Source organism: Chelonoidis abingdonii, chromosome 2 (genome assembly GCF_003597395.2).
Source record: "Chelonoidis abingdonii isolate Lonesome George chromosome 2, CheloAbing_2.0, whole genome shotgun sequence".
Taxonomy (NCBI): domain Eukaryota; kingdom Metazoa; phylum Chordata; order Testudines; family Testudinidae; genus Chelonoidis; species Chelonoidis abingdonii.
In genome coordinates, this window is record NC_133770.1 from 225,917,037 (window position 1) to 225,942,524 (window position 25,488).

The 25,488-nt window shown below is 42.6% G+C and overlaps 2 protein-coding genes across 6 annotated transcripts in view; one reads left to right on the top strand and one right to left on the bottom strand.

Moving 5' to 3' along the window:
* The window catches only part of PRKDC (protein kinase, DNA-activated, catalytic subunit), a 173,793-nt gene extending 169,375 nt beyond the window's left edge, over nucleotides 1–4,418 (bottom strand). The window contains exon 1 of the mRNA XM_075062025.1: nucleotides 4,103–4,418. Within this exon, the coding sequence (XP_074918126.1) occupies nucleotides 4,103–4,274 (172 nt within the window). The 5' untranslated portion in view covers nucleotides 4,275–4,418. The remainder of the gene's footprint in view (nucleotides 1–4,102) is intronic.
* A 169-nt stretch (nucleotides 4,419–4,587) lies between these two features.
* LOC116836467 (DNA replication licensing factor MCM4) lies at nucleotides 4,588–25,488 on the top strand. 5 transcript variants are annotated; one of them, XM_032800084.2, is made up of 17 exons: nucleotides 4,588–4,714; nucleotides 5,249–5,347; nucleotides 6,777–6,941; nucleotides 7,741–7,904; nucleotides 7,992–8,090; nucleotides 10,253–10,348; nucleotides 10,434–10,529; nucleotides 12,020–12,158; nucleotides 12,642–12,862; nucleotides 13,474–13,594; nucleotides 14,941–15,200; nucleotides 19,106–19,471; nucleotides 19,932–20,059; nucleotides 21,788–21,995; nucleotides 23,168–23,396; nucleotides 23,811–23,944; nucleotides 25,002–25,488. In XM_032800084.2, the coding sequence occupies exons 2-17, from the start codon at nucleotides 5,278–5,280 to the stop codon at nucleotides 25,092–25,094; spliced, it is 2,589 nt and encodes an 862-aa protein (XP_032655975.1). In that variant the 5' UTR covers nucleotides 4,588–4,714; nucleotides 5,249–5,277; the 3' UTR covers nucleotides 25,095–25,488. The 5 variants fall into 5 exon arrangements, with proteins under 5 accessions (XP_032655975.1, XP_074919113.1, XP_032655974.1 ...); XM_075063012.1 differs by lacking the exon at nucleotides 4,588–4,714 and adding an exon at nucleotides 4,862–4,883; XM_032800083.2 differs by lacking the exon at nucleotides 4,588–4,714 and adding an exon at nucleotides 4,892–4,981.

Genomic DNA, 25,488 nt, shown 5'->3' on the forward strand with positions numbered 1-25,488 from the left:
AGCCGGTCCACTTCCAAGCCGCGCCAAAGAAACATCTCTACATGCTCAGGCTCCACACCCTTCACTTCCTCACCCTCGTGTCCCCCCCGACACAAAGTGGCAGAACCTTCTGCCGTCTCTGGAAGGTGAGGAGCCCCGGTGGGCCAGCCTATACTCCTCCCTTGTCTGGAGGCCCGCCGGGGATATCAGCTGACGGCTCCTTCATGGGGCCGTGCGCATGGGCGTGTATTTGGCGTGGTTTACCCCTGTCCCAGACACTTGCCTCTCCTATGGCGTGAGGGAGACCCTGGCTCACGTTTACTTGGAGTGTGCCAAGTTGCAGCCCCTATATTGGCTCCTCACCAATATACTGTTGCGTTTCTGGTTGCACTTTTCCCCTCACCTCCTTCTCTATGCACTCCCTATCTGTGGCCACACAAAGTCACTGAGACCTCCTGGTCAACCTCTTCCCGGCCCTGGCTAGAACGGCCATCTACAAAACCAGGGAGAGGAGGTTGGCCAATGGAGACTCCTGTGACTGTAGGGCTTGTTTCTGATCCTCTGTCCATTCACATATCCGGGCAGAGTTCCTCTGGGCGGTATCCATTGGCTCCCTTGATGCCTTCAAGGAGCAATGGGCGCTGTCCGGGGTTCTCTGATCGGTGTCCCCGTCAGTCTCCCTTCTTTTGAACTTTTGACCGCACTCCTGTCCCTGTTCTTTTATTAGTTGTCCCCCATAATCAGTTGGGTTTTGAGGTCCTGTAGATCCTCCCCTTAGGCTGGAGGGGATCCCTTAGCAGTGGGCGGGCTTCTGTTATACATAACAGATCTGATACTTTTGTGATCTACGCTCCTAATCCCTGTTTTAATGATAAGGCTCTTTTCTGGTCCCTAGCACACTGATGCTGTCTGCCTTTTATTCCACTGCTCCAGACCAAAGTCAAGCTGTAGGGAACGCAGCTGCAAACAGTGGCACCATGCTCACAGCTGAACAGAAAATGTCAGTAACCACTGCCCTGATTCCCACTGCTTTACACCTGGTGTATTCACTTACATCTGTACAAAGAAAGTACAAAGTGAAGAATGAAATGTTATGAACTCAGAATGGCAGCATTCTATACTCATTTTGCACCAATGTAAATGACTACACAAGATGCAAAACAGTGGAGAATCAGGCTTCATTAAAGTGTCACTGCTGAACTTTAAACAAAGGAACATACAAGGGACTTCCAGGGTCACTGAATCCAGTTGTCTGCTTTTGCAGGCAACCGCTTTACATAATCACATTCACAAACATAGCAAGCTCCATCTTAAACTAGTTAGCTTGTTTGCCCTCGCCGCTCTTATTGGTAGGCTATTCCAGAACCTAACTTCTCTAATGGTTAGAAACCTTCTTCTAACTTCCAGCCTAAGCTTATTTATAGCCAGCGTATCCCCATTTGTTGTTATGCAAACACTGTTCGTTAGTTTATGTAGCTCTTCTCCCACCCCTGTGTTTACCTCTACCCACTATATTTGTAGAGAGAGACAGCAAATTCCCACTTAGGGTATGGCTACACTTACATTTGTACAGCGCTGGGAGTTACAGCTGACTTCGTACAGCTGTGTAGGGAAAGCGCTGCAGCATGGCCACACTGACAGCTACCAGCGCTGCAGTGTGGCCACATTTGCGGCATTTGCAGCGCTATTGGGAGTGGTGCATTGTGGGCAGCTATCCCAGCGTTCAAGTGGCTGCAACGTGCTTTTCAAAACAGGGGGGTGGGGTGAAGTGTGACAGGGAGCGTGGGGGAGACAGAGAGAGTGGATTTTTGGAGCTGACACGGTGGTCAGCTCCCTGCCGTGCAAGTTCTAAGGACTGGAAGATACACAGCACCTACCTTCAATCATTTTAAAGTTTTGACCCTTCCCCCACCCCTCTCTTATTCACTAAATGCAAATTATGAACTCCTAAATAGCCTTCAGACCACATAAGCAGGTGCTCAACACAGACTCCTTCCTCCCCTCTCTCCTCAAGCAAACAGCTGTGAACATTCCAAAGCAATTCCCCTGCCTCCGCTTGCTAGCTGGAGCAAAGAGCAGCTGTGTTTGTTTTTTAGATAAGTAGCTTCGGGGAGGTCGTAGTTCAGCCATTCTTCCGGTTTGTTGTGGACAGGAATTCTGGGATACCTCTTAATACCCTGGAGGCCAATAAAAGTGCTTTTGGTGGCCACACTTGATGAGCAGCGCTGCATCACCAGCGCTGGAATCACTACACCCCAAGCAGACCAGGTGTACAGACAGCGCTGCAGCCAGGGAGTTGCAGCGCTGTAAACCCATCACCAGCGCTGCAACTCTCCAGTGTAGCCAAGCCCATAGGCTTGGTTTTGCTAGGCTTAAGAGAGCTTGGCTTGTTTGTCTCCTCTTCTAAAACAGGCTCTCCATTTACTTAACCCAACCAGTAGCTCATCTCTGCACCTGTTCCAGTTTAAATTCGTCTCACTGAACGTGATGACCAGAATTGTACATGATGAGGTCTTATAGTGCCTTGTTTGATGGTATTAATACTTCTCCAGCTCTACCGGAAATGCCTCACCTGCTATCTCTCAGAATCCCAATAGCCTTTTTCACAGCCATATTACATTAGTCATCCCATGATCAACTTTCACACCCAGGTCTTTCTCCTCCTCCTCTGTCATTTCCAATTGATGAGCCACCAAGTTAGCAAAAAAATTCCAGTCCTCCAGGCTATCCCATTCTTCTTGTATGATATTCCAATCCTCCTCTGTATCGACAACGCCTCCTGACTCTGTGTCATCAGCAAATTTAATTTGTACACTACTGTACTACTTTTTGTGCCATGGTCATTAATGAAAATATTAAATAAAATCAGTCCCAAGCAGACCCTTGAAGAACACCACGAATAATCTCCACCCATAGTTCTCCTTTCAACAGAACAAGCTGCTGTTTCTCCTTTAGCCACTCCTTAAGCATTTTATAGTTCCTGTACTAATAACCATTTTCTCCAACTTCACTAATAATTTCCCATGTTGTATCATGTCCAATGCTTTACTAAAGCCTAAATAGATTAGGTCTACCTCGTTTCCCTCATCTGAAACAATGAGTTTTCAGTTTAAAGTTGATATTCCAAGCAGATGAATGGTGTTCATCCCTTTAAGTCAGTTTCAAGCTGTCTGCATACTCAGGCAGACATCACTGCTTTGATTACACAAGGAAAACAAGGTTTGTAAAACAACAACAAAAATCACAGAGCTATCTAAAGCTAGTCAATGATTTCTGAGTGGTCAGTGTTCAGTTTGCAAAGACAGGGGAGCTCAAGAGAAAAAGAGGAGCCATCCAGCAAGCATGCGTGCAGTATGCTCCACAGCACCAAATGCACAGTGGGCTGCAATGGATGCCCCAGGCATGGTCAGCCTTGGCACAGCAAACCACACCACACGTGAACCTGCTCAGCTGGCTCCAGAGTGGGTATGGTAACCCAAAACCCTCATCAACTGGCCTGGTAATGGGGGAGTTCCTGGTACCCGCAGTGTAGCAACTCGCTCCCATTCAGTGTCCCTCACATCAGTGAGCTGATGCTGGCGGAGCAGCTGGATGCAGAGTGTGCAGCACTGTGCAGTCAGGACCGATACGCTTGTCTCTCTGCCCCACGAAAAGTATCATCCCCTCACCCACCTAGTCTCTCCAGGTTTAACACAGGAAGCTCCCCCGGACAAGGCTCCCCTTGGGCTACTGAGAGCGGAGGGTCAGGTTTGGGCCGCCGGCGCTCTGGAGAGCGTTTTGCAGGCTAACTGGATGAGGACGACACAAGGACTGGGGACGGGGTTCCCCATCCCCATGCACAGGCCACCGGGACCCACTTCTCCGGTCCACATGGGCACCCCAAAACCCCTCTGCAGGGCCCTGCTGCGATAGGAGGAGCGCAGGTCACATTGACCAAGGAACGAATAGGGCTCACTACCATGACCCCCCCTTCCCCAATGGAGTGGGTTCCCCTGACCCCGCCGGCCGGGCGCCTGACAGCCCTTCCCAAGCATGGGCTGAGCGTGCCCCGCCCCAGCATGCCAGCGCCCGGGGCCGCCCCGCCCAGGGGCCCGCTCGTTACCGCCGCGCAGGTCACACGCACCGCGGGCGCCGTCCCCGGTGCTGGTCACGCACGCCTCCCCCACGCTGCGGATGAGGTGGTAGCCGCGTAGGGCGGCAGTGCCGGGGTCCGGGTCCTGCAGCGCGCGGGAGAGCTGGTGCAGAGAGCCCTGAATGCCGCCGCCGCCGCCGCCCACGGGCAGAGCCGCAGCCATACCGCGCGCGGCGCCGGGCACAACCAACGAAACCAATTCCGCCGGCGGGGCAGAGGGGACGTTAGACCGTCCCCAGATAGGAGTTCCGTTGGGCGGAATCAATCGCACCGACGCACGTGCCCGGGTGACTCCACTTGCCCAGGCAGAGCCAAGTAACCCGGCCCCGCACGGGAGCGGGCTTGATTGGTTCGGTCTGAGAAAGGAGAGGTTGGACTAAACCATTGCGGTCGCCGGGGTGTCCGTTGCCCCGCCTTCTGTCCGAGACACAGGAACGCTTCCGTAGATTAATACAAGCTCCCCCCACGATGGCAATGGACCGTCTTAGTCTCCAACCAACATCGAGCTGCTTTCAATAGCTGAGCCGCGAAACCTGGTCAAGTATGGGCGATACCATGTCTCATCAGGAGGAACCCTGCCTATGAATCTGATCTAGGCTCTATGTGGGTGAATCCCCTGTATTGTGGGAGAATCGGGCTCCTGTCAGACTTTGCTCTGTCCTTGCAGAGAGGCTCACAGAGCCGCTAGGGCGCGATCGTCTGTACCCGGAACTTAGATGAGTGGTTCCGTCCCCCTTTCTGGGCTGAGTTGAGCTCTGCCGTACGGCTATTGGTAGGAAAACCCGGGCGAGCCCGCCCACGTGACCCGTTTGGCGCGCAATTTCTCGGGGTTCAGGGGCTGGCCGAAGGTGCTTCTGGAAGAAAAGTGGGGTAAGAGCGCGAGACGCCGCCGGCCCCCCCCCCGGAATATCTGCGCGCGAAGGGGATCGAGTGGCGGGTGCGTCCCTTTCGGGCAGGCTCGCGGCTGCTCCGTGTCGTGCCTTAATTCCCAGGAACGTGTTGGTCTCAGGGCCCGGCTCGGAGCAGGTGCCGGAGGCGGCGCAGAGCAGCGCTGTCCGCTCCCGGCGCGGGGCCGGTGGGCTCACAGGAGAGGGGGCTCGCCCTCCTCTGCCTCAGTTTCTCTCTCCGTCTCCACAGGAAGCAGCAGCAGCCGGGGAAGCAGCGTCATGTCCTCTCCGGCCTCCACACCGAGCCGCCGCGGCAGCAAGCGCGGGCGGAGCAGCAACCCCCAGACTCGTAAGTGCAACTTTTCCTTGCCGGGTGCGGGTGTGTCGGAATGGGGCCAGGGGGCCTGCAAACTCACTAGGAGCTGAGGATCCGGCCGGGAAGGCATGGGCAGGCCGAGCAATGCCTGGGGTGGGGGACGTGTGCAGCCCCTCGTTCTCTGTTTGGTCCTTAAAGGTATACTCATAGTGGGGAGAACGTACAGTACTGGCTTAGCTGCTGCTGCCGTAGCATGAGCACCGCCTGCCCTGAGTGAGTTAGGAGTTTTCTGGGGTAGTAGGAACTCCACCTCCCCAAGTGACAGTAGCTGCCCACCTAGCAGCATCTACACTCAGGGTTGAGTAGTCTTAGCCACATTCAGGAGTGTGGCTGTTTCACATTCCTGACTGGAGTAACTAGGTCCACTTACATTTTAAGTGTAGCCTAGGCCTGAGATGATGCCCAAGAACAGATGGAGTCTAGCTCACTCTCACTTGTCTTAGCAGGGGTAATGCCTTAAGAAGAACAGTAAAAGCAGCTTTTTGTCATTAAAGCGGGAGTTTAAAAATCTGGACATGCGGGAAGAAATTATCAGTTTAGACTCTTCAGAGGAGCATGACAACTTAAGCAAACTAACTTTGTTAGTCTCTGGGTTAAACTTGTTTTTTCTGTAAGGCCGTGTCTGCACTGCAAAGTGTTTTTCCAGCACATCTATAAGGGAAGAACAATGCTTCTATCAGTATAGGTAATGTCAGTAGTAAGCTCAGCTCACTGTGGGGCAGTCTTTCCCATTTCAGTGACGCTCTTCTGTTAGCAAAGCAGTTGCTACAACTGTGGGTTTTTGCTGGTGTGGCTGTGTCGGCTAGGGCTATGTTTTTTTCACATCCGTCACCGGCATAGCTATGTTGACAAAACTTTGTTATTTGGACCTGGCCTTAGTCTTCAATGCATTAGTGCAACAGGATGCTTTTTAAAAATGAAACACAGGCAAGTTTACAAGTGTTACAAATATGATGCATGAAACTTATCACTGAACTTGAAAAGCATTGATACTCATTGGTATGTAGGTTGCTTCCGCCTCTCTGTGCCTTGGTTTCACCAGCTGGAAAATAGTGATAATGATATTGCTCTCAGAGCACTTTACAAAGGAGTTTACTGATGAAAAGCGCTATATGAGCTACGTTTTCATAGCACTAGTAGTAGCAGCTCTGATTTCTTAGGCATTTAGAAAGATAATTGCAGTATTAATTTTAAATTGCCTTAAGCTATTTTCCACTTTTGGAATCTTACAAATATTCATTTTCATTTCAGCAAAATATTGCATTTTGCTTTTTAATTTTATGTCAGCCAAGTTCTTTGCTATTCTATCATATGATCTATTTTTTGTTTTTGATCTTTTAACATTAATCTCTGTAGAATGTTGCAGCTAACATTTGAAATTGCTACTTTCATCTTGTTGCAGCACGCACTGAAGATGCTCAGTCTCCTCCTGCACAAAAACGTCGAACAGATGACTCTACATCTACAGGAGATCTACAGCCAATGCCAACTTCTCCAGCAGTTGACATGCAAAGCCCAAATGCTCAAGATGTTCTGTTTTCCAGCCCACCACAGTTTCGGGAATCGGGTATGCTTGTAGGAGCAAAATGCTGATATCTGTGTACCATTGGCTATTAAATGGCCTATCTGGAAAGATTTAATGTAGGCTTTTACATAGCTGTCAATTTAAAAACAAAAAAGGGCCTTTTTGAATTAACAGGATTGTTTTCAATTACAGGTTAGTTGGTGGCTCGCTTTTAATTTAATTAATTGATTTTAGCATATAAAACATTCACCCAATAGGCCTTAGTGTGAGCTTGTTGTTAAGCTCTACAGTGTTTTAAAATATTGTTGAAGTTTAAAATAAACTATTTTAGCAAAGTATGTTCCTTCTGGCTTGGAGAAATATAAATTTTAATCCATACAGTACATTCTATGACTAGTACAGCCTTGTGAAATACAGCTATAAAATTAACAAGACTTAGGTTATGGCTACACTTGGAATTTCAAAGCACTGCTGCGGCAGCGCTTTGAAGTGTGAGTGTAGTCGGAATGGCGGTACTGGGAGAGAGCTCTCCCAGCGCTGCATGTAAACCACATCTTTTACGGGTGTAGCGTGCAGCGCTGGGAGCCACGCTCCCCGTGCTCCCAATGCTGCCGCCCTGATTACACTGACACTTTACAGCGCTGTATCTTGCAGCGCTCAGGGGGGTGTTTTTTCACACCCGTGAGCGCGAAAGTTGCAGCGCTGTAAAGTGTGAGTGTAGCCATACCCTTACAAACTTTGCTAGCCTGCCATCACACTGACTAACACTAACTTATGTACTTCATTAAGGCAAAGTGTATTCATTAATATTTTGAAGTATAATTAAACATTTTCTTTGTAGCAATTCCACTGGATTTTGATATTAGTTCACCTCTGACCTATGGCACTCCCAGCTCTAGAGTGGAGGGTACTCCAAGGAGTGGTGTGCGAGGAACTCCAGTTAGGCAGAGGCCAGATCTTGGATCTGCCCGCAAAGCCAGACAGGTGGACTTGCATTCTGATGGGGTAGGTAGACATTTCAGATTTTGCTGGCAATTCTTTTTCTAAAATGTATTTATATTATCCATACTAATGGCTTTTCCCTTCCCACAGCCAGCAAAGGATGCATTGGCAAGTGAACAATCTCTTGGACAAAAGCTTGTAATCTGGGGAACAGATGTTAACGTAGCATCATGCAAAGAAAAGTTCCAAGTAGGTGAACATGTGTGGATACCTCTGTTTCTTTCACAAAAAGCTTTTTTGTATTTTCTCTATGTGCAGTATTTAATTCTAACAAATATCAGAATTGAGTTATGTTTAGGATCAACCCCAGGGTGTTTGAAGAACACTAATGTTTTCATACCGTGTTCTTAAGAGGAGGAAAAGTAAAATTGTTTTCTAGAGTTTCTTTCCTCTAATTCTACCACGGAGTTCATCAATCTGGATTCCATCCCTTGGGCTACAATGAAACTTTGCTTTCCAGACTCTCTAATCACCATTTACTAGCTAAAGCTCAACCAATACTCTATCCTCATTTTCCTTGACCTGTCAGCTGCCTTCAGCACACTCAGCCATACTCTTCTTGAAGTCTCATCCTCCTTTGGCTTCCATGGCTTCTCTCCTTTGCCTGTTCTCCTTCTATCTCTTTAATCACTTCCTCAGCATGTCCTTTAAAGGATCCTCCTCATCCACCCTTCAGCATTCTGTGGGAGTTCCAAATGGTTCTGTCCTGAGTTCCCTTCTCTTCTCCTTTTCCGTTTTATCTCTGGGTAATCTCACCTGCAAACACAAATTCAGCTATCCACTCTGTGTAGAAAACTCAACTGTACCTCTCTACTTCAGGCCTGCCTTTGTGTTAAACTAAAACTGCAGCCTGTCTCTCTGACATTTTCTCGTAGCTGTCTAGCTGTGAGTTCAAACTCAACATATCTAAACACAGCTCTTAATCTTCCCCTCAAATTCTCCCAGCTCCCTGTTTCTTGATCGTGTAGAAAACATAACCTGCATAACCTCTCTAAGATACACTTTTCTCCGTCTGTCCATCTAAGGGCAGATCTACACTAGGGTGACCAAATGTCCCAATTTTATAGGGACAGTCGTGATTTTGGGTCTTTTTCCTATATAGGCTCCTATTACCCACACACACCTGTCCCGATTTTTCACATTTGCTGTGTGGTCACCCTAGTCTACACTTAAAATGCTGTATAGGTGCTCCTGTACTGATGGGAGAGCTTCTCCTGTGAGCATGGTTAATCCACCTCCCTGAGAGGCAGTAGCTATGTTGGTGGGAGAAGCTCTTCTATCGACATAGAGTTGTCTACACAGGGGATTAAATTGGTATAACTGTGTCGCTTGGGTGTGAATTTTTCACACCCCTAAGCAATGCAGTTTTATCAGTATAGGTCTGTAGTGTAGACCTTGACTAAAACTCTCCTCTTGTGTCTTGATTACTGCAATACCCTTTTCTCTGGCCTTAACAAATGAAACCTTACCCTGCTCAGGCCAGTTAAGAATGTTGCCACAAATATTTTCCTGATATGTTGTTTTGAGCAGATCACCCCTCTCTTTCCGTCTCTTCATTGGCTCCCCTTTCTGAACTGCATTGAACATAAGCTACTTGGACTTCACTTTCAAGTTCTGTCATGCCCCATCCTCACCTTAACCATCAACTCTCATTAACTATTGAGAAGTCTTCTTTCTTTTCCAGTTGGACTGCTTCTATTGTCCATTTGTTAAATTTTCAAATGAGCACCTTTGTGTTTTCCCATGCTGCCCCTTACACATAAGAGGAGTTCCCTGTAAATATCTATAAAGCTAAAATATCTATAAAGTCCTCCTCTAAAGCTCTCCTTTTCTGTGATGCCTACAAATGCCTTTACAACAGCTAGTCTGCTGGTGTGGTGAGACCACTGCCTGTCATACTGATCAATACCATTTTCTTCTTTCTTTTTATGTCCTTGTCTGTATCCATCTGTTGTCTCTTGTCTGATACTTAGATGGTAAGCTTTTTGGGAAAGCTCTTTTTATTCTGTTTATACGGAGCTTACTATTTTGGTCCAGGAGTAAGGTTTGTTTGTAGGCATTAGGGTGTAATAGAGGTTAAAATGCTCAGTAAAATTTCAGATACTTTTTTTAGTAGTAATATGTTTAGTGTGTTATCCTGTTCCCAAAAGTGTTCTTTTAACTTGTATTTATAAAATTATAAAAAAATTAGTTCAATAAAAAGGAATAATAGCTTGATAAGGCTTTTTCAAAGTGATTGGTATGCTTTACAGTGTGAAATTTGTGCAGGAATGGTGTAGCAGTGAAATCACAGCTCTGTCCCTTTGGGCACTCCTAAATATAACTTCTTTTATTTTATTTTCAATATTCAGAGATTTCTTCAGCGCTTTATTGATCCATTGGCTAAAGAGGAAGAGAACATTGGCTTGGATCTTAATGAACCACTCTATATGCAGCGACTTGAGGAGGTACTACAGTAATACAGCTAAAACTAACTTGTTTTTCAGACTTAAATGCTGGTTCTTTAATGTGGCGTTTTTAAACATCTTGCAGATCAATATGGTTGGGGAACCATTTCTGAATATAAACTGTGACCATCTAAGATCATTTGACACAAATCTATACAGACAGCTGATCTGCTATCCACAGGTAACATCCGGCCTTTTTTAAAGGCTTTCTTCCAGTTGAGTTCTATTTTTTTTTAAACTGCATTATTTAAAAATAAATTAGTATGTAACTGTTTAAGATTATCGCTCAATGAGGGAGCAGTATGTATCGCTACATACCCCAGTGCTTAAACAGTTGTGTAAATATCTAGAAAGACAATATAACATTTGTGTATACAGACTTCTGCATAAAATATATTTTATTGCTTAAAGGTCTTAAAATATTTATCAGACACTTCATAGCCACAGATAGATACAAGAGAGCTCAGGGGGAGAGTTGTTGCTGTTCTCCAAAGGCAAATTACTGTGAGCAGCTCAGAAAAACCTCCCCATTCCACTCACCAAATTTGTTCACAAAAGGGATTGTGCTGGAATTCCTGCCAGTTTGTAGTCCATGGATCCCGCTCAGTGATCCAGTCCTTCTCTCTTCTGTGAAGGAAGCAGGCAGCTTCAAAAGACAATAAGGTTCAAGGCTGAATCCCAGCATGACAAAGTAATGGTCATTGGATCTGTATCAGTCTGTCTGTGCCTGTCTTAAATCTGTTCTATACCTAGCTGCAGCTGCAACCATGGGGCTGCGTTTGAAATTCTTTTCCTTGCCTTTCTTTTGAGTTCCTCCTCTCCCAGCGAATAGCTCCAGAGTCTGATTCTGCTGCTGCTCACAGCTTTCCTATGTAGCAATAGAATGAAATGTGTGGCTCAGTTTTACTGCTGCCCACAGGATTCTGAAGAGAAGTTTGCTGCCAGTTTTCACTTTGTTGTAGCTTGAGAAAGTTACTGCTCTGAGCAGGAGAACAGTGGAGTTTTCTGCACATTCTGACATTTCACCGTATCCTTGTCTTTGCAACCATAAGAGCTAGCAACCTACTTCTTGAGAGGAAAGCTTCGATTCTAATCTTTGTTAAATAAGGAGCCTTACTCTCCAAAGGCTAGTGATTTTTTTTTTTTAGCCTAGTGTGTGCATTGTGTATTAATGCTAAATATTAAAGAAGATGACTAAAAGTCACAGTCTGTATTTAGTGAAATTGTCACATGGTAATACAATACATATGGTTCATTATAATAATTGTACATGTGTCATACTCTTCATGTCCCCTTTTTTTGCTGTCCTTTTCCGCGTATATGTCACACATTTCATTTTGTATTTGTAACTTGACTCCTTATTGACTTTTAAAGTGATATAGGGTATCATCAAAGATTCTATCTAAACCCACAAAGGTAGGGCAATTGCACTACAGCTAAGAGTTCCAAGACCAGATAAAGTGTGCACTGCTCCTGCAGTACAAAGGGGACAAAAAGCTGATTTAAACAGCCACCTGGCAATTCCTCCTCTGTGAGGGAATGCCACAGAACTGTGGTCATTCCTGTCTCCTAACACCAAATGGGGTCACAAAGTTGAACATTTTTGGGGTAAAAAGTATTAACTACTTAATGCCAGGCTTTCTTACACATGCATCTGTTCCTTTTAAACAGGAAGTTATCCCAACATTTGACATGGCTGCTAATGAGATCTTTTTTGATCGTTACCCTGACTCAATATTAGAACACCAGATTCAAGTCAGACCATATAATGCATTGAAGACCAGGAATATGAGGAGTCTGAACCCTGAAGGCAAGATGTTTTGATTGCAGCGTGTAAAAAGAAACTTGAGGATGTATGAAATTTGTTCAACAACTAGGAAAATACAGATTAAAAAAATTAAAAGATCAGACTTGGTGTCCATCTAGATTAGTATTTTTAGACTTGCACAGTCACTACATGTGTTGCAGAGGAAAGTGCGAAAAACTGTAATGGACAACTCTTGAATAACCTGCCCACAAAGGAGGTTTTTTCCTAACCTCTGTTGGTAAATGACTGATTTGTATCTGGAAACACAAGGGTTTATATCCCTTGTGTCAAAATTCTAATGTAACTGTGGCTTATTTTTATTCATACATATTTTATTTCCTTTGTCTCTCAGACAGAATATTCTCTACTTCATGTGTGGGGACTGTAAATGCCCATTTAGTTGTAAAAATAAAATCTAGGGTGGACTTTTGAGACAGGCAAATGAAAAGCATGATCCAATCACATGTGTGTCTTTCTATGTTTTAGACATTGACCAACTTATCACCATCAGTGGTATGGTGATCAGAAGCTCCCAGTTGATTCCTGAGATGCAAGAAGCATTCTTCAAGTGCCAGGTTTGTGCCTTCACCACAAGAGTAGAAATTGACCGTGGCCGGATTGCTGAACCATCAGTGTGCAAGAACTGTAGCACAACACACAGCATGGCATTGATTCACAATCGTTCTGTGTTTTCAGACAAACAGATGGTATGTTGCTTTGTTTTGGTGTTGTAAAATGGAAAAGTTTTGCTTGCTTAATAGTTGCCTTTTTCTTTAAAAAGTAACTTAACCATATTAAAATGTGTCTTTCTTCACAGCTCTTTAAGCATAGAAGCAATATAGGGTTGCAATGATACTTAATATTTAGAGGGGGGAAAAGAAATTGAAGAATTATCTATCCTCCATTTGGAAGGGGAGTTAAGTGTTTTTTTTCCTGCCAAAAGTTAGACCAATTAGTGTTCACTTACAGAACAAATGTTACCACACAGAGACTGTTCTAATGTCATAGGACATATGTGGGATAGGTTAGCCCTGTCTGTAAATCTTGCTTGTTACACTTCTGCCAATGTGAGATAGTAATCACTAGATGCATTGTCTCATTTCTACGACTAAATTACATAATTCTGATGGGGAATTCTAATTCAGTAGTGGGATTCCACCATGTTGTGAAATCTTTGAAAGTTTTGTGTGTTGGTGTACTCTAATATGTAATAGTATCCATTTGAAGATGCCCAAATTCTTTGGTTGTAAGATCCTTTCTTACAAATGAGTTGCTATTTCTAAACAGTAGAAACTAACTTTTAATGTGGTTTTATCAGATCAAACTGCAGGAGTCTCCTGAAGATATGCCGGCTGGCCAGACGCCTCATACTGTGGTGCTGTTTGCACACAACGACCTGGTTGATAAGGTTCAGCCAGGTGACAGAGTTAATGTTACAGGTAAAATTCAGTTTCTTAACTTCATCTGGCCAATGCATGTGTCCTTCTTTTCATTAGACCAAGTGGTCCAGTCTGGAATGGTGTCTGTTGAATATTAATTGAGTACATCACAATTGGTGACTGAAAACTGAAGTGTGAAGTGGAAATACCATCTGATTTATATAGTGATATCTTAGTTTTGGTGTAAAATACCTTTAGAGTTCTGCATATTTCTCCCTTTAGATCAGCAGTAGTGTAACTACAGCTGCCAACAGGTACTATCTGTGTAGACAGAAGGGTATATGTATTTTTGCCATATGTTTGTATTATCCAATTTCTAAAAATAATGATTACAGCTCTTAACCTATACTTCAAAGGGAAGGAAGCATTTTTATCATCAAACAGCTTTTGAAAAGCTTACATGTACTTACAAGTTTTGATTTCTTGAACAGATGAAGGAAGCATGTTGAAATTATTTCAATTAACACAATTTAAATTGGGTTGAGGCTTTTTTAAACTAATTTAATTTAAAAATTGTGCTTTTGAAACGTTGTTAGAATTTATAATGAATTAACTATAAGTGCTTTCTTTAATGTCACTAGTGTAATTTAAATTTTACAAAACTGCTATAGACCAAATACTGAAAATTGTGATCTTGATACTGCAGTCACCTAACCAGGTACCTGACTTTGCTCATGTGACTAGTACTGTGGACTTAAATAGTACTACTCATGTTTAAATTTACATGTGCCTGTTTGCAGTATCAGACTAAAAATAGTTTTTAATAAATTTTTCTCTTAGCATAAAATCATTGCTTCAGTTTTAATACTGAAAAGTAATTTAGACTTTCAGTGCACTAACAAAATTGTCACCACCTTATGTGCAGGCCAACCTTTTATTTTATTTTTTTGTTACAAGAGCTGGCTAAAGTTAGGCTCTAAGGGTAGGATTTTCTAAGGGTAGGATTTTCTAATGCACTTTAGGTCATGATCCTGCAAACCCTTAAGGCCATAACTTTACTACCATGAGTAGCCCATCTGAAATCATGGGACATGGTAGTAAAGGTACACATGTGGTTAAGTGTTTGTAGGATCAGGGCCTAAATGGCAGAAGCACTGATATCATTGATATCAGGGGGATCATAGCCTGGTCAAAGCATTTAAACTTTCGGAAAACTTTCTAGAGAATTGCTGCTCTGTGATGTGGCTAATTCTGTAGAAGCAATCTGAAAATTGAAGTGAAAAGTAAAACTGTAGATAAGTGCCTTTTTAAACCTCGAGCATTTGGGCTGGGCTTATTTTTTAATTCATATCTGCATTGTAATTCTGTGGGTTTGGGCATGTTTTTTTGTTGTTGTTTTTTTTTAGGTATCTACAGAGCAGTTCCTATTCGAGTTAATCCAAGAGTGAGCAATGTAAAATCAGTCTATAAAACCCACGTTGATGTCATTCATTACCGTAAAACCGATTCAAAACGTTTGCATGGTGTTGATGAAGAAACGGAACAGAAAATCTTTGCAGAGGAACGTGTGGAAATGCTGAAAGAGCTCTCCAGAAAACCAGACATTTATGAAAGACTTTCTTTGGCTCTGGCTCCGAGCATTTATGAACACGAAGATATCAAAAAGGTAAACAATGTTGTACAAGTCTACCAGAACACCTGATAAGATATTTTTAATGTAGACTTACATTTATACTATACGCTTTCTTTGAAAATGATACTTTTTATGGAGTCTTTCAAATACAGAAAAATAACAGGCCTTTGTGTATTTGAAATTGGGTTTGGTACATCTCTAATAAACTTTGAGCTTTATTTACAGTAAGTTTCAGTTATCAGAGGGCTTCGGGAATCAGAAATCTTTAGATAATGGGACAGGGGTTTCAGATACTAGGGAAGGAAGCCTGTAGCTTCACTGTACTCTTCTACTGGCTGGCTTTAAGGAAACTGGCCAGCCAATAATTCTGCTTTCTTCTTTGGCCATCTATCTGCCCCGCAACAGGCTCCAGATAACTGAGAATGCAGTCGTAACTAACAAACATTGGGAAACATTATAGACAGTCAGTTGAGTGGGGCTCTAAATCTTTAATTATTACAGTGGGGCAGTAACACCACTATAGTTCAGGTTGAGACTAGCTTACTGTTTTGTATGTGTGCTTATGCCCTAGGATAGCTAAAGAAATGCTTGTATAGGTAGCCTTTTATCGGCTGCCCCAAATAAGTCCATCTGTTTTTCAATAGTACTTGTATTGTTGTAGATAGTTGTGCCCATTCAAGGATTTCTTCATCTTATTTTGAATTTTCTACACTGACACCTGTATGGAAAGCTATTCAGTTTGCTTTGGATGGACTTACATTTCCAGTTCTCTGCTCTAAGCATCCTCCTCTCTTGGACATTACTTCTGAAATTAAGTTTGGTGTTTCTGCTGTTGAATATAACACATTTGGCACTGATCTCAGCTAGGGTCTGCCACACACTGCCCCTTTGGGGAAACACAATATTTTAAATTATTCAGGGTAAAAATTGGATCTATAATGTGGCTTGAGCCCTTGCTGACAAGCCAGAGTGTTCTGCAGCTACTCTGATGTCAGAGTAACTGGATGGCTCAGGTGACATGCTATCGCCGCTGAACCCGAGCAGCGTCCATGTACTATGCATTCAATTTCTGCCCTCAATAGCTTTCTGAGAACATGTGTTTTGCTCTTCAGTTACTCTCTTCTTCCATTCTGTGGGAACTCCTTTTTGAAAGGTTTGCTCCCGGGCAAAGCTTCTGGTTTGAGCCACCTTCTCAAAGTGCTCTAAATCCATATGCATAGTCCAGTTGTGCTGAAAATTAATGTGTCGTCAGGACCAGAGTCACAGTTAGTAGTGCAAGTTTGGAGTCATTTGGTCCAGGGGTTCCTTAGATACAGCCCTCCAATAAGGAGTTGATTTTTAATTTTCAGTTGCTCTAAAACCCACGTGCATGGAAATTGATATGCTATAAGAGGGATTGAGGGTAGAGTTTGTAGTGGAAATTTAGGGACGTTTGGTCAAAAGCTTTGTGAGATACAGGCCTGGCTAAAATGAGTAGGCTGTAACTTGTTTTTCCAGGTTTTGTGCAACTTTTTTGATGCAAAGCTAGGGCGAATCTAAGGTGCTGACCTTCATGAAATAGCAGGGACTCCTCTTGATATCAGGTGTTGAATGGTACTAAGAACAAGTCCAAAAATATTTCAAAGTTTATAGCACTCAAAGCTTTAGCATCTCTGGGTACGTCCACAGTACCGTATCGATCGATCTGTCGGGGATCGATTTATCGCATCTCATCTAGATGCGATAAATCGATCCCCACTGTACTCCCTGTCGACTCCAGAACTCCACCAGGGCGAGAGGTGGAATCGGAGTCGACAGGGGAGCCGCAGCCATTGATCCCGTGCCGTGAGGACTGGAGGTAAGTCGAAATAAGATACGTCAATTTCAGCTACACTATTCTTGTAGCTGACATTGCGTATCTTACATAGACCCCACCCCACCTCCCAGTGTAGACCAGCCCTCTGGCTTCAGAAAGTTTGCACCTGGGAGAGCAATTGTTTCATCAGACATGTTGGTGAATGACATTCAGAGTAACATACTGCCATGGTGGTTTAAAGTAACCAGATTTTCACCTTCAACAAAAGGGCAATACATTCAAATCCTTTCCCATGGAATTTTGCATTTTGTGCACATTAGTGCAGTCAACCTGGCTCGATGATTGGGGCCACAATGGGAATCAGTGTAATATTTTATATACTAGCTAACATGTAATGGTAAACCTGAAATAAGACAGAAGCTGCTGTTGTTCTGTTAGTGGGGGTCGGGGGGCAGGCGCATGGTATTTTATTTTGACTCGTGCCATATCAACTAAATTAAGTAAGTTCCAAATGTTAAACTGTCTGGTTTGAGTTATGTCTGTCCTGATTTTGGCGCACTCAGCTGTGATCCAAAACTGGTGGTTTACTCTATCATTAGAGATCACCAAGCTAGTAACAAGAGAGCTCTTGTATTACTACACTAGTTCACAGAGAGCCACACAACAGTCCCTTTAGGCCCCTCAGCCCCTGGTTACTACAACTGGACTTAGGGATGAAAGGTTATTAAACCAAAACCACATCATCTAAAGTTTTTCTGGTTCCAAAGAACCAGCCACACACCCCAGGTCAATATATAGGTCAGATCTTACCCAAAATCTATGCTTGTAGCCAGTGTTTTAGTAACTAAAAACTAAAGGTTTATTAATATAAAAAGGAAGAGTTATTAAATGATTGAAATCTTATATATCAGAGATTCTCAACCTTTTTTCTTTCTGAGGGCCCCCAACATGCTATAAAAGCTCTGTGGCCGACTTGAGCCACAATAACTGGTTTTCTGCATATAAAAGCCAGGGCTGGCGTTAGGAGGTCACAAGCAGGGTAGCTGTCCGAGGCCCCATGCCACAGGGGTTCCTGCAAAGCCACATTACTCAGGCTTCAGCCCAGCTGACGGGACTCTGGGCTGAAGCCCAGGGCCCTATGTGGTGGGGCTACGATGTTCTGCCCTGAGTCCCAGCGAGTCTAATGCTGGCCCTGCTTGGAGGCCCCCCTGAAACCTGCCCTGGACCCCTGGTTGAGAACTATTACACATTAGAGTTGATTTCAGAGTTTGTAGAGCAAGATATTCGCTATGATGATAAATCTGTTAGCTTCCAATAAGTCTCTGGATCACCTAAAAGAACTGGGGGTCATCAGTCCTTTTATTCAAAGCTTCCCTTTCTTAGAAATCATAGCCCAGATATGTGGAGCAGGACTGAAGACCAAGACTGATGTCACAGTCTGCAGTTTATACCCACAGCACACATGCACGGAAAGTTACTGGCACAAATGTGGAGTTCTGGGTCACAAATAGGTTTACTATATGGCCTGGATTTTTGCAGAGCAGATGCAAAAAGAGCTGATTCTCCTTAATGGGCCATCAAGTAGGCTGGCTTGGCTTGATGTAAATCTGTCTGGGGGTGTTACCCAGAAACACAACAGCTTTGAGATACAAAACTTAGCTGTGTGTTTGTAATTTCATATACAATGATACATGCATATAAACAGGATAATCATACTTTTCCAATGATACCTTAACATGACATATGTACAAGATTCATCACAATTGCACAAAGGGGGTGATACATCAGTGATGGTACCTTAGTGTAAACATAGTCATCTCTCTTTTATGCAGCATCATACTAACTGTAGAGTCTTTGTTGATAAAAGATCCAGAAAATTCAAAATTGAATTTGCAGAGATGGCAATTTAATTTAAGAAGTAATCTAAGCAGATTTGACGTGGAAAATCTTTGAAGCTTCAAAGATAGAACTCATTACTCTTTTTAGTGATACTTGACAGAAAACAGTACTCCATCTTTACATGTGTTCTGTTAATGATCTGAGACAATTTTCATTTGACATTTCAGTTCACTCAGTCAGAGATTGGCTCATGTAATTATCAAGAATTTTGATGTCTGAGTTGGAAAAAATCTTATTTTTATAGGGCATTCTGCTTCAACTATTTGGGGGATCAAGAAAAGATTTCAGTCATACGGGAAGAGGCAATTTTCGTGCTGAGATCAACATTCTTCTGTGTGGTGATCCTGGCACTAGTAAATCACAGCTGCTTCAATATGTCTATAACCTGGTTCCTAGAGGCCAGTACACATCTGGGAAGGGTTCTAGTGCAGTTGGTCTCACTGCATATGTAATGAAGGACCCAGAGACAAGGCAGCTGGTTCTGCAGACAGGTGCTCTGGTTCTCAGTGACAATGGCATTTGCTGCATTGATGAATTTGATAAAATGAATGAAAGTACAAGATCAGTACTGCATGAAGTTATGGAACAACAGACTCTTTCTATTGCCAAGGTAAGACTCTAGCTCAACACTGTACCACGCTACCCAGGTTAATATCTGTTAGATGATTAGATGAGATAATTGAAAAGGTAACATAGGAATTGGAGATAAGACTATTGACAGAATTGGGTCACTTAAAACCTCAGAGCTGAATGACAGTATAGATGTTGGAGCTGTATTTCAGTGATAACATTCAATATGTTGCAGACTCAGCATACATGGCTGCACACTGCATGTAATACTCCTTCCAGATAACCTTGTTCCATTTTGTACCCAGTCTTTTGTAATGAGGTTGTTTCTCTTGATCTAGAGAACCCTTTTTATAAAGCATTTTTGGTGACCCCAGCAAGAGTTAATTCTTTAAAGTCTTTCATGTTAGAATAAGCGAGTCTTGGGACTCTTAACATAGCTGCTGAAATCTTCCTTCCACTAGGAAAGGTTGTTTGTTCTCAAATATGTTTCCTTTTGACAGGCTGGAATTATTTGCCAACTGAATGCTCGCACTTCTGTCCTAGCAGCTGCTAACCCTATAGAGTCACAGTGGAATCCAAAGAAAACTACTATTGAAAACATCCAACTTCCTCATACATTGTTATCCAGGTATTACAATTAGACTTACATTTCCATGCTGCATGCTTTGTTTTTCCAACACAACTTTCTACCTCTTCCTGTATAAATGGTTTATTTTTATATATGTATGTGTGTGTGCTTGCGCGCACAGAAACATGTTCGTTGGAAGTGGCATTTGCAATGTAGAAAGCTGAAGTTTTTTTCTAAATTTACTTTAATGTTCTTAACTAATACTCTAGCAAAGGACTGTAAATGGCTGACCAGTTGCTAGTATATAGTGCTTGGTATTGAATAATGGCATTTGACAGTGTCTCTAAGGTTTTGTTGTATCCATTGTTCTGCTTGCTTCAAGATTTTGTGTCACTGCACAGGCGCTGGGATTTTAAAATCTCAAGTATTTTACCTTTAGTTTTAAGGGCATGTATCGACTCTGGAGCTGGAGTGTAATTTCCAGCTCAAGTAGATATACCTGCTGTAGTGGTCATCAAGCTACAGTGCTAAAGTTAGAAGTGTAGCCACAGCAGTGCAAGCAGTGGGGCAGGATAAGTGCTTCAAGCAAGCATGATCCCATCTGAAACTCTTAAGTGCATATTCGGGCAGCTAGTTAGTTCTGCCAGTCATGCCAGGGCAGCAACACTTCCTTTTTTTAGAGCACTAACTTAGAGCTAATCTGGGTATATCTATCCAGTCTGGAAATTAGACCTCGGCTCCAGTGTAGACATACCCTGAGTTGCCTTTTATTCCTGTCAAGCTGTGTTAGCAGCTGGAGTAATTGTTTAATAAACAATGATAGAGGCATCACATCTTAAGATGAGTATAAAAATAAGTCTTTCAGCCATTGCATGCTTTACAAATTAGGAAACCAAATATCATAGAATATCAGACTTGGAAAGGACCTCAGGAGGTTATCTAGTCCAATCCTCTGCTCAAAGCAGGACCAATCCCCAGACACATTTTTACTCCAGCTTCCTAAATGCCCCCCCCCCGGATTGAACTCACAACCCTGGGTTTAGCAAGCCAATGCTCAGACCTCTGAGCTACCCCTCCTCAAAGTGTCTGGTTTGTATTCTTCTATCAAGTGTCACCCTATTTTCTGTTTTTTTGTAGTCCTGAGCCTATTGATAAATTAAGGTTTTTTTTTAACTTCTCAAAGTAGGTACCATGTCTCATACCATGAGGCAATCTAGAACTTTTAGGCAGCGTAGAAAATAAGTAACTATGAATGATTATGAGCATCTAATTCCATTGATTTAATAAATTGCAGGTAGTTATCTTTTGAAATCTGACTAAAAATATGCCCATTACATCCTTCTCAGAATATAGTTGTACCCGTGAATTATTCAATACATTATTAAGTAGACAGACTTCAAATACATGTAAATAGATTCTCCCACAAGATCAGACTGGAAGCATATGTAGATTCCATCACCTCATCAGGCAGAAGCTTGAATAAATGAAGTTTACGCTATGCCTTCAAGGTCCCAGCCTTCACAGCTTGTTAGGTGAATGATGGGAGAAAATTCCATAGTTGGAAGCCATCTGAAAACATCCTGCCTTCAAATATTCAACTCTGTAGACTGAAAGCAAAATCACATTTTCACTCTTTTTTACTTCCTGAGAATATCCTGTACTCCTGAATAAAATGTCAGATTTTAGATTTCAGACAGCTTCCACTTAGTTGATCAAAAACATGAAACCAAGTAGTGTAAGTGGTGGAAAAAGTTTATGCACTAGCTATTGGATCTTTATTCCATGCAGATTTGATCTGATCTTTCTAATGTTGGACCCTCGTGATGAAGCCTACGACAGACGTCTTGCTCATCACTTGGTTGCGCTGTACTACCAAAGTGAAGAGCAGGTGGAAGAAGAGTACATGGACATGGCAGTATTGAGGGATTACATTGCATATGCTCGGAGCTATGTTAATCCTAGACTCAGTGAAGAAGCAAGTCAGGCCCTTATTGAGGTAAAAAGTTGTGGATGTGAAATTTAAAGATTTAAAAAGGGGGGTGGGCGGGAACCTTCCTTTGGGATAAGATTTACCAGAACTATGTACACCATTTCTTTTATTATTAGGCTCTTAACATAGATTTTAAAAAGATTTCATGTATTGACTATTCTCCTTCCTTTTCATCCTGCATGGAAGTCATCCTGTGCTAACCTGTCTGTCCCAGAGTAGGTTTTCTGTACTCTTACAGGGCCATCACATCATTTCAGGAGAACTGGAACTTTCTTGTGCTTTTGTGTAGATATTCCTGGACAGGTAGTAGTGATAGGCTTTAGCATTCTGTATATTCTCTTGTGGTTTGAGACCAGATTTAGCTATTAATGATAACTGTCACAGTAACTGCACCTATATTTCCCCCTCCATGATTCACTCTGGAAATGCCCAGTCAAGTCTCCAGCCATCACCTTTCTCTGGATAGGGACCTTTCTGACTGGGCTGCACAGCTCCTTGCCATCCACTGTGATGTCCCCAGCAAGCCAATCTACTTAAGGGCTAGCCCATGTGCATTGCTTTTTCTGACGACAACAACAGTGATTTTTACCAGTCACCCTACAGCTCTTCCAAGTAAACATCTAGCCACCGGGCAAAAGCATTATAGTGAAAACCGAAACAATAAACAGATTTAAATCCCCACTAAAGGGCATTTAATTTTCCAGTTAGAGGCTGATGGGCCCACCTCCCTTCCACATTTCCACAAAGAGGTGGTAACTCGCTGCCCAAGGGGAGACATGTCCATTTCCTAATCAAAACGAAGGCCATGAGTTGTGCTCATCTTCTTATACCGAAGCCCTTTCTTTGTTTCCTAGTCTCTAGAAAACAGTGTGACCCAGTCTATGCTGGAGGAGTTTAACACACATGTATTTAATACAATGATCCCCAGAGATACTGTGTAGGATTTCAGGAATAATCTGCCCCATTTATTATGGCTTTGTTACAGGATCAAGCAGGAGGAGAGACATACTAGCTGTGGTAGATGTCAGTCATGGCAGGGGAAATAGTGAAGATGTATATGGCATTTATCTTTAAGGGGATACACAATATTTGGAATTTTTTTCCCAGGCTGACAATCCTCTGAAGGATGGAGTCTGGATGCATCCTAAATAATACATCTGTGAATTACTCTCCTTTAGGCTTATGTGGACATGAGAAAGATTGGCAGCGGTAGAGGAATGGTTTCTGCATATCCCCGCCAGCTTGAGTCTTTGATCCGTCTGGCAGAAGCTCATGCAAAAGTACGTTTTTCCAACAAGGTTGAAACAATTGATGTTGAAGAAGCAAAACGCCTCCATCGGGAAGCTCTGAAACAGTCTGCTACTGATCCAAGAACTGGCATTGTGGACATATCTATTCTCACTACAGGTTTGTGTTCACATAAGGATAAATTAGTATCTAGTGGATCTGACTTGAGCAAACTATATGCTATTTCAGTTTGGTGGTGATACCTTCTCAGTGATTGGTCTGTGGATTTTTAAATGCTTCAGATTGGATATTAAGCAATCCAGGTAATAAATGTCAGACCTGGATGACATGTCAAAGTCAGTATATTCATTTTACAATGAAATCTGATTTTTCATTGAAACAATTTGTTTGTAATCTGCTAAACTTTCCCCAAACATGTCCAATACCTAAAGTGAACAGTTGATACAAGAGCCTATATTGTTTGTCCTCTTTCGGCTACAAAGAATTCAGTTTCTAATGTTGGCATTTTCATATTTAAAGCAGCAGTGACTGTAAATATTCTGTCCTTTGTAACTTATGTACTTTTTTTCCAAGGGATAAGTGCCACTGCCCGTAAACGTAAGGAGGAGCTGGCTCAAGCCTTGAAGAAGCTTATCCAGTCCAAGGGTAAAACACCAGCTCTAAAATACCAACAGCTTTTTGATGATCTCCGTGCACAGTCTGACGCAGTAAGTTTCTGTTTTCTTTGTATGCTACTTTGATTTGGAAAAAAATTTTCCATCTCATGGGAGATCTTCTGTGTACTTAGCAGGGTCTTCAGTACTGATTATAGTTGTATCTCAGTTGAATAAGAAAACTAAATGGAAATCTCGACTAACAGTAGAGAGGTTATTTTATCTCTGTAATTGGCCCTGGTGCAACTGCTGTTGTAATATTTGTCCAGTTCTGGTGCCCAAAGTTCAAGAAGGATGTTGATCAATTAAAGGGGGTTCAGAGAAGACCCTTGAGAATGATTAAAGGATTAGAAAACATGCCTTAAAGTGATACTCAGAGCTCAGTCTATTTATTTTAACAAAGAGAAGGTTAAGGGGTAAGTTGATTGTAGTCGTAAGTATCTACACGGGGAATAAATACTTAGTATGGGCTCTTCAATCAGAGAAAGATATAATATGATCTAATGGAAGTTGGACAATTTTTAAATCAAGGTTGGATGTTTTTCTAAACGATATACTCTAGAAATTGTATGTATGCCGTTTGTTATACGGGTAATCAGTGTTTACAGTGGTCCCTTCTGGCCTTGGAATCTATTTACTTGCTGTCGACCTGACACATGAATAGGCATAAAATTAGCTTGCTAGTCGGTTGGTCATCAGGTGTTCCTGATTAACTAGCTTCATTCCGGTTTCAGTTAGCGTTTCTTTCATAGACATAAGTTCCACCTGTGGAATAGAAGAGATCTTGATTATTTACACACTTGTCTTGCTGACAAAAATAAGCTGATTATTCTTGTCAGCCATAGGTGACGTACAAACCAGAATAGACAACAGAATCATAAGCCATTATCGCAGAATCTCTTATTACCATTGAGGATGCACAGGCTAGAAAGAACCCACTTTAACTGTTGCATTCCAGGATGAATTTCACACCTTAAAGAAAACTTTTACCTAAGGCCTGGCAAATTTGACATGGAAGTTTGAGACAAGCAGAATCACATGGTTTTTGTTTAGGGGCTTTGTAGCATGTAGCCTTTTGTATATGTTCTCAAGCTTTTCTCTTTTCTTTAAGGCTGTCACTAAAGAAATGTTTGAAGAAGCACTTCGTGCCTTGGCTGATGATGACTTCTTGACTGTGACTGGAAAGACTGTTAGATTGCTGTAATGATATGCTGGCTTAATAGCAGAGTTTTACTGTTTTTTCTAAGTACTTCCCTTGAGACTTGTATCACCTTTAAGAAGAATATTCACTGTGGCAAAACTCAAGATGGTGTCCTGTTGGTGAACCACTATCAGCACAGTAAATAACTAGATTCTGATAGACTGCAAAAAGCTGAAATAAAACACAGCAATATTTGTTTGAACAAAATGGGTTACTAACATTTTAGTGCCATGTGTATTTTCAATAAAGTGCTCCTTAGAACAAGCTAACAATTTTTATGCATTTTAAAGCTCAACTATCAAAATTCATCTAGAACCACTGCTTTTTGACATCAGTGCAACTTAAATCAGTGCATATTATGCTTGTGACTTTTGGAAATTAAAATCTATTGGCTTTA

What these genes read in the sequence shown, in the direction of transcription:
- LOC116836467 (XM_032800084.2), top strand. Translation starts at nt 5,278, where the DNA reads ATGTCCTCTCCGGCCTCCACACCGAGCCGCCGCGGCAGCAAGCGCGGG. An exon ending in AGCTGATCTGCTATCCACAG is followed by an intron (nt 10,530 to 12,019) that starts GTAACATCCGGC and finishes CCTTTTAAACAG; the next exon opens with GAAGTTATCCCAACATTTGA. An exon ending in AACACGAAGATATCAAAAAG is followed by an intron (nt 15,201 to 19,105) that starts GTAAACAATGTT and finishes TTATTTTTATAG; the next exon opens with GGCATTCTGCTTCAACTATT.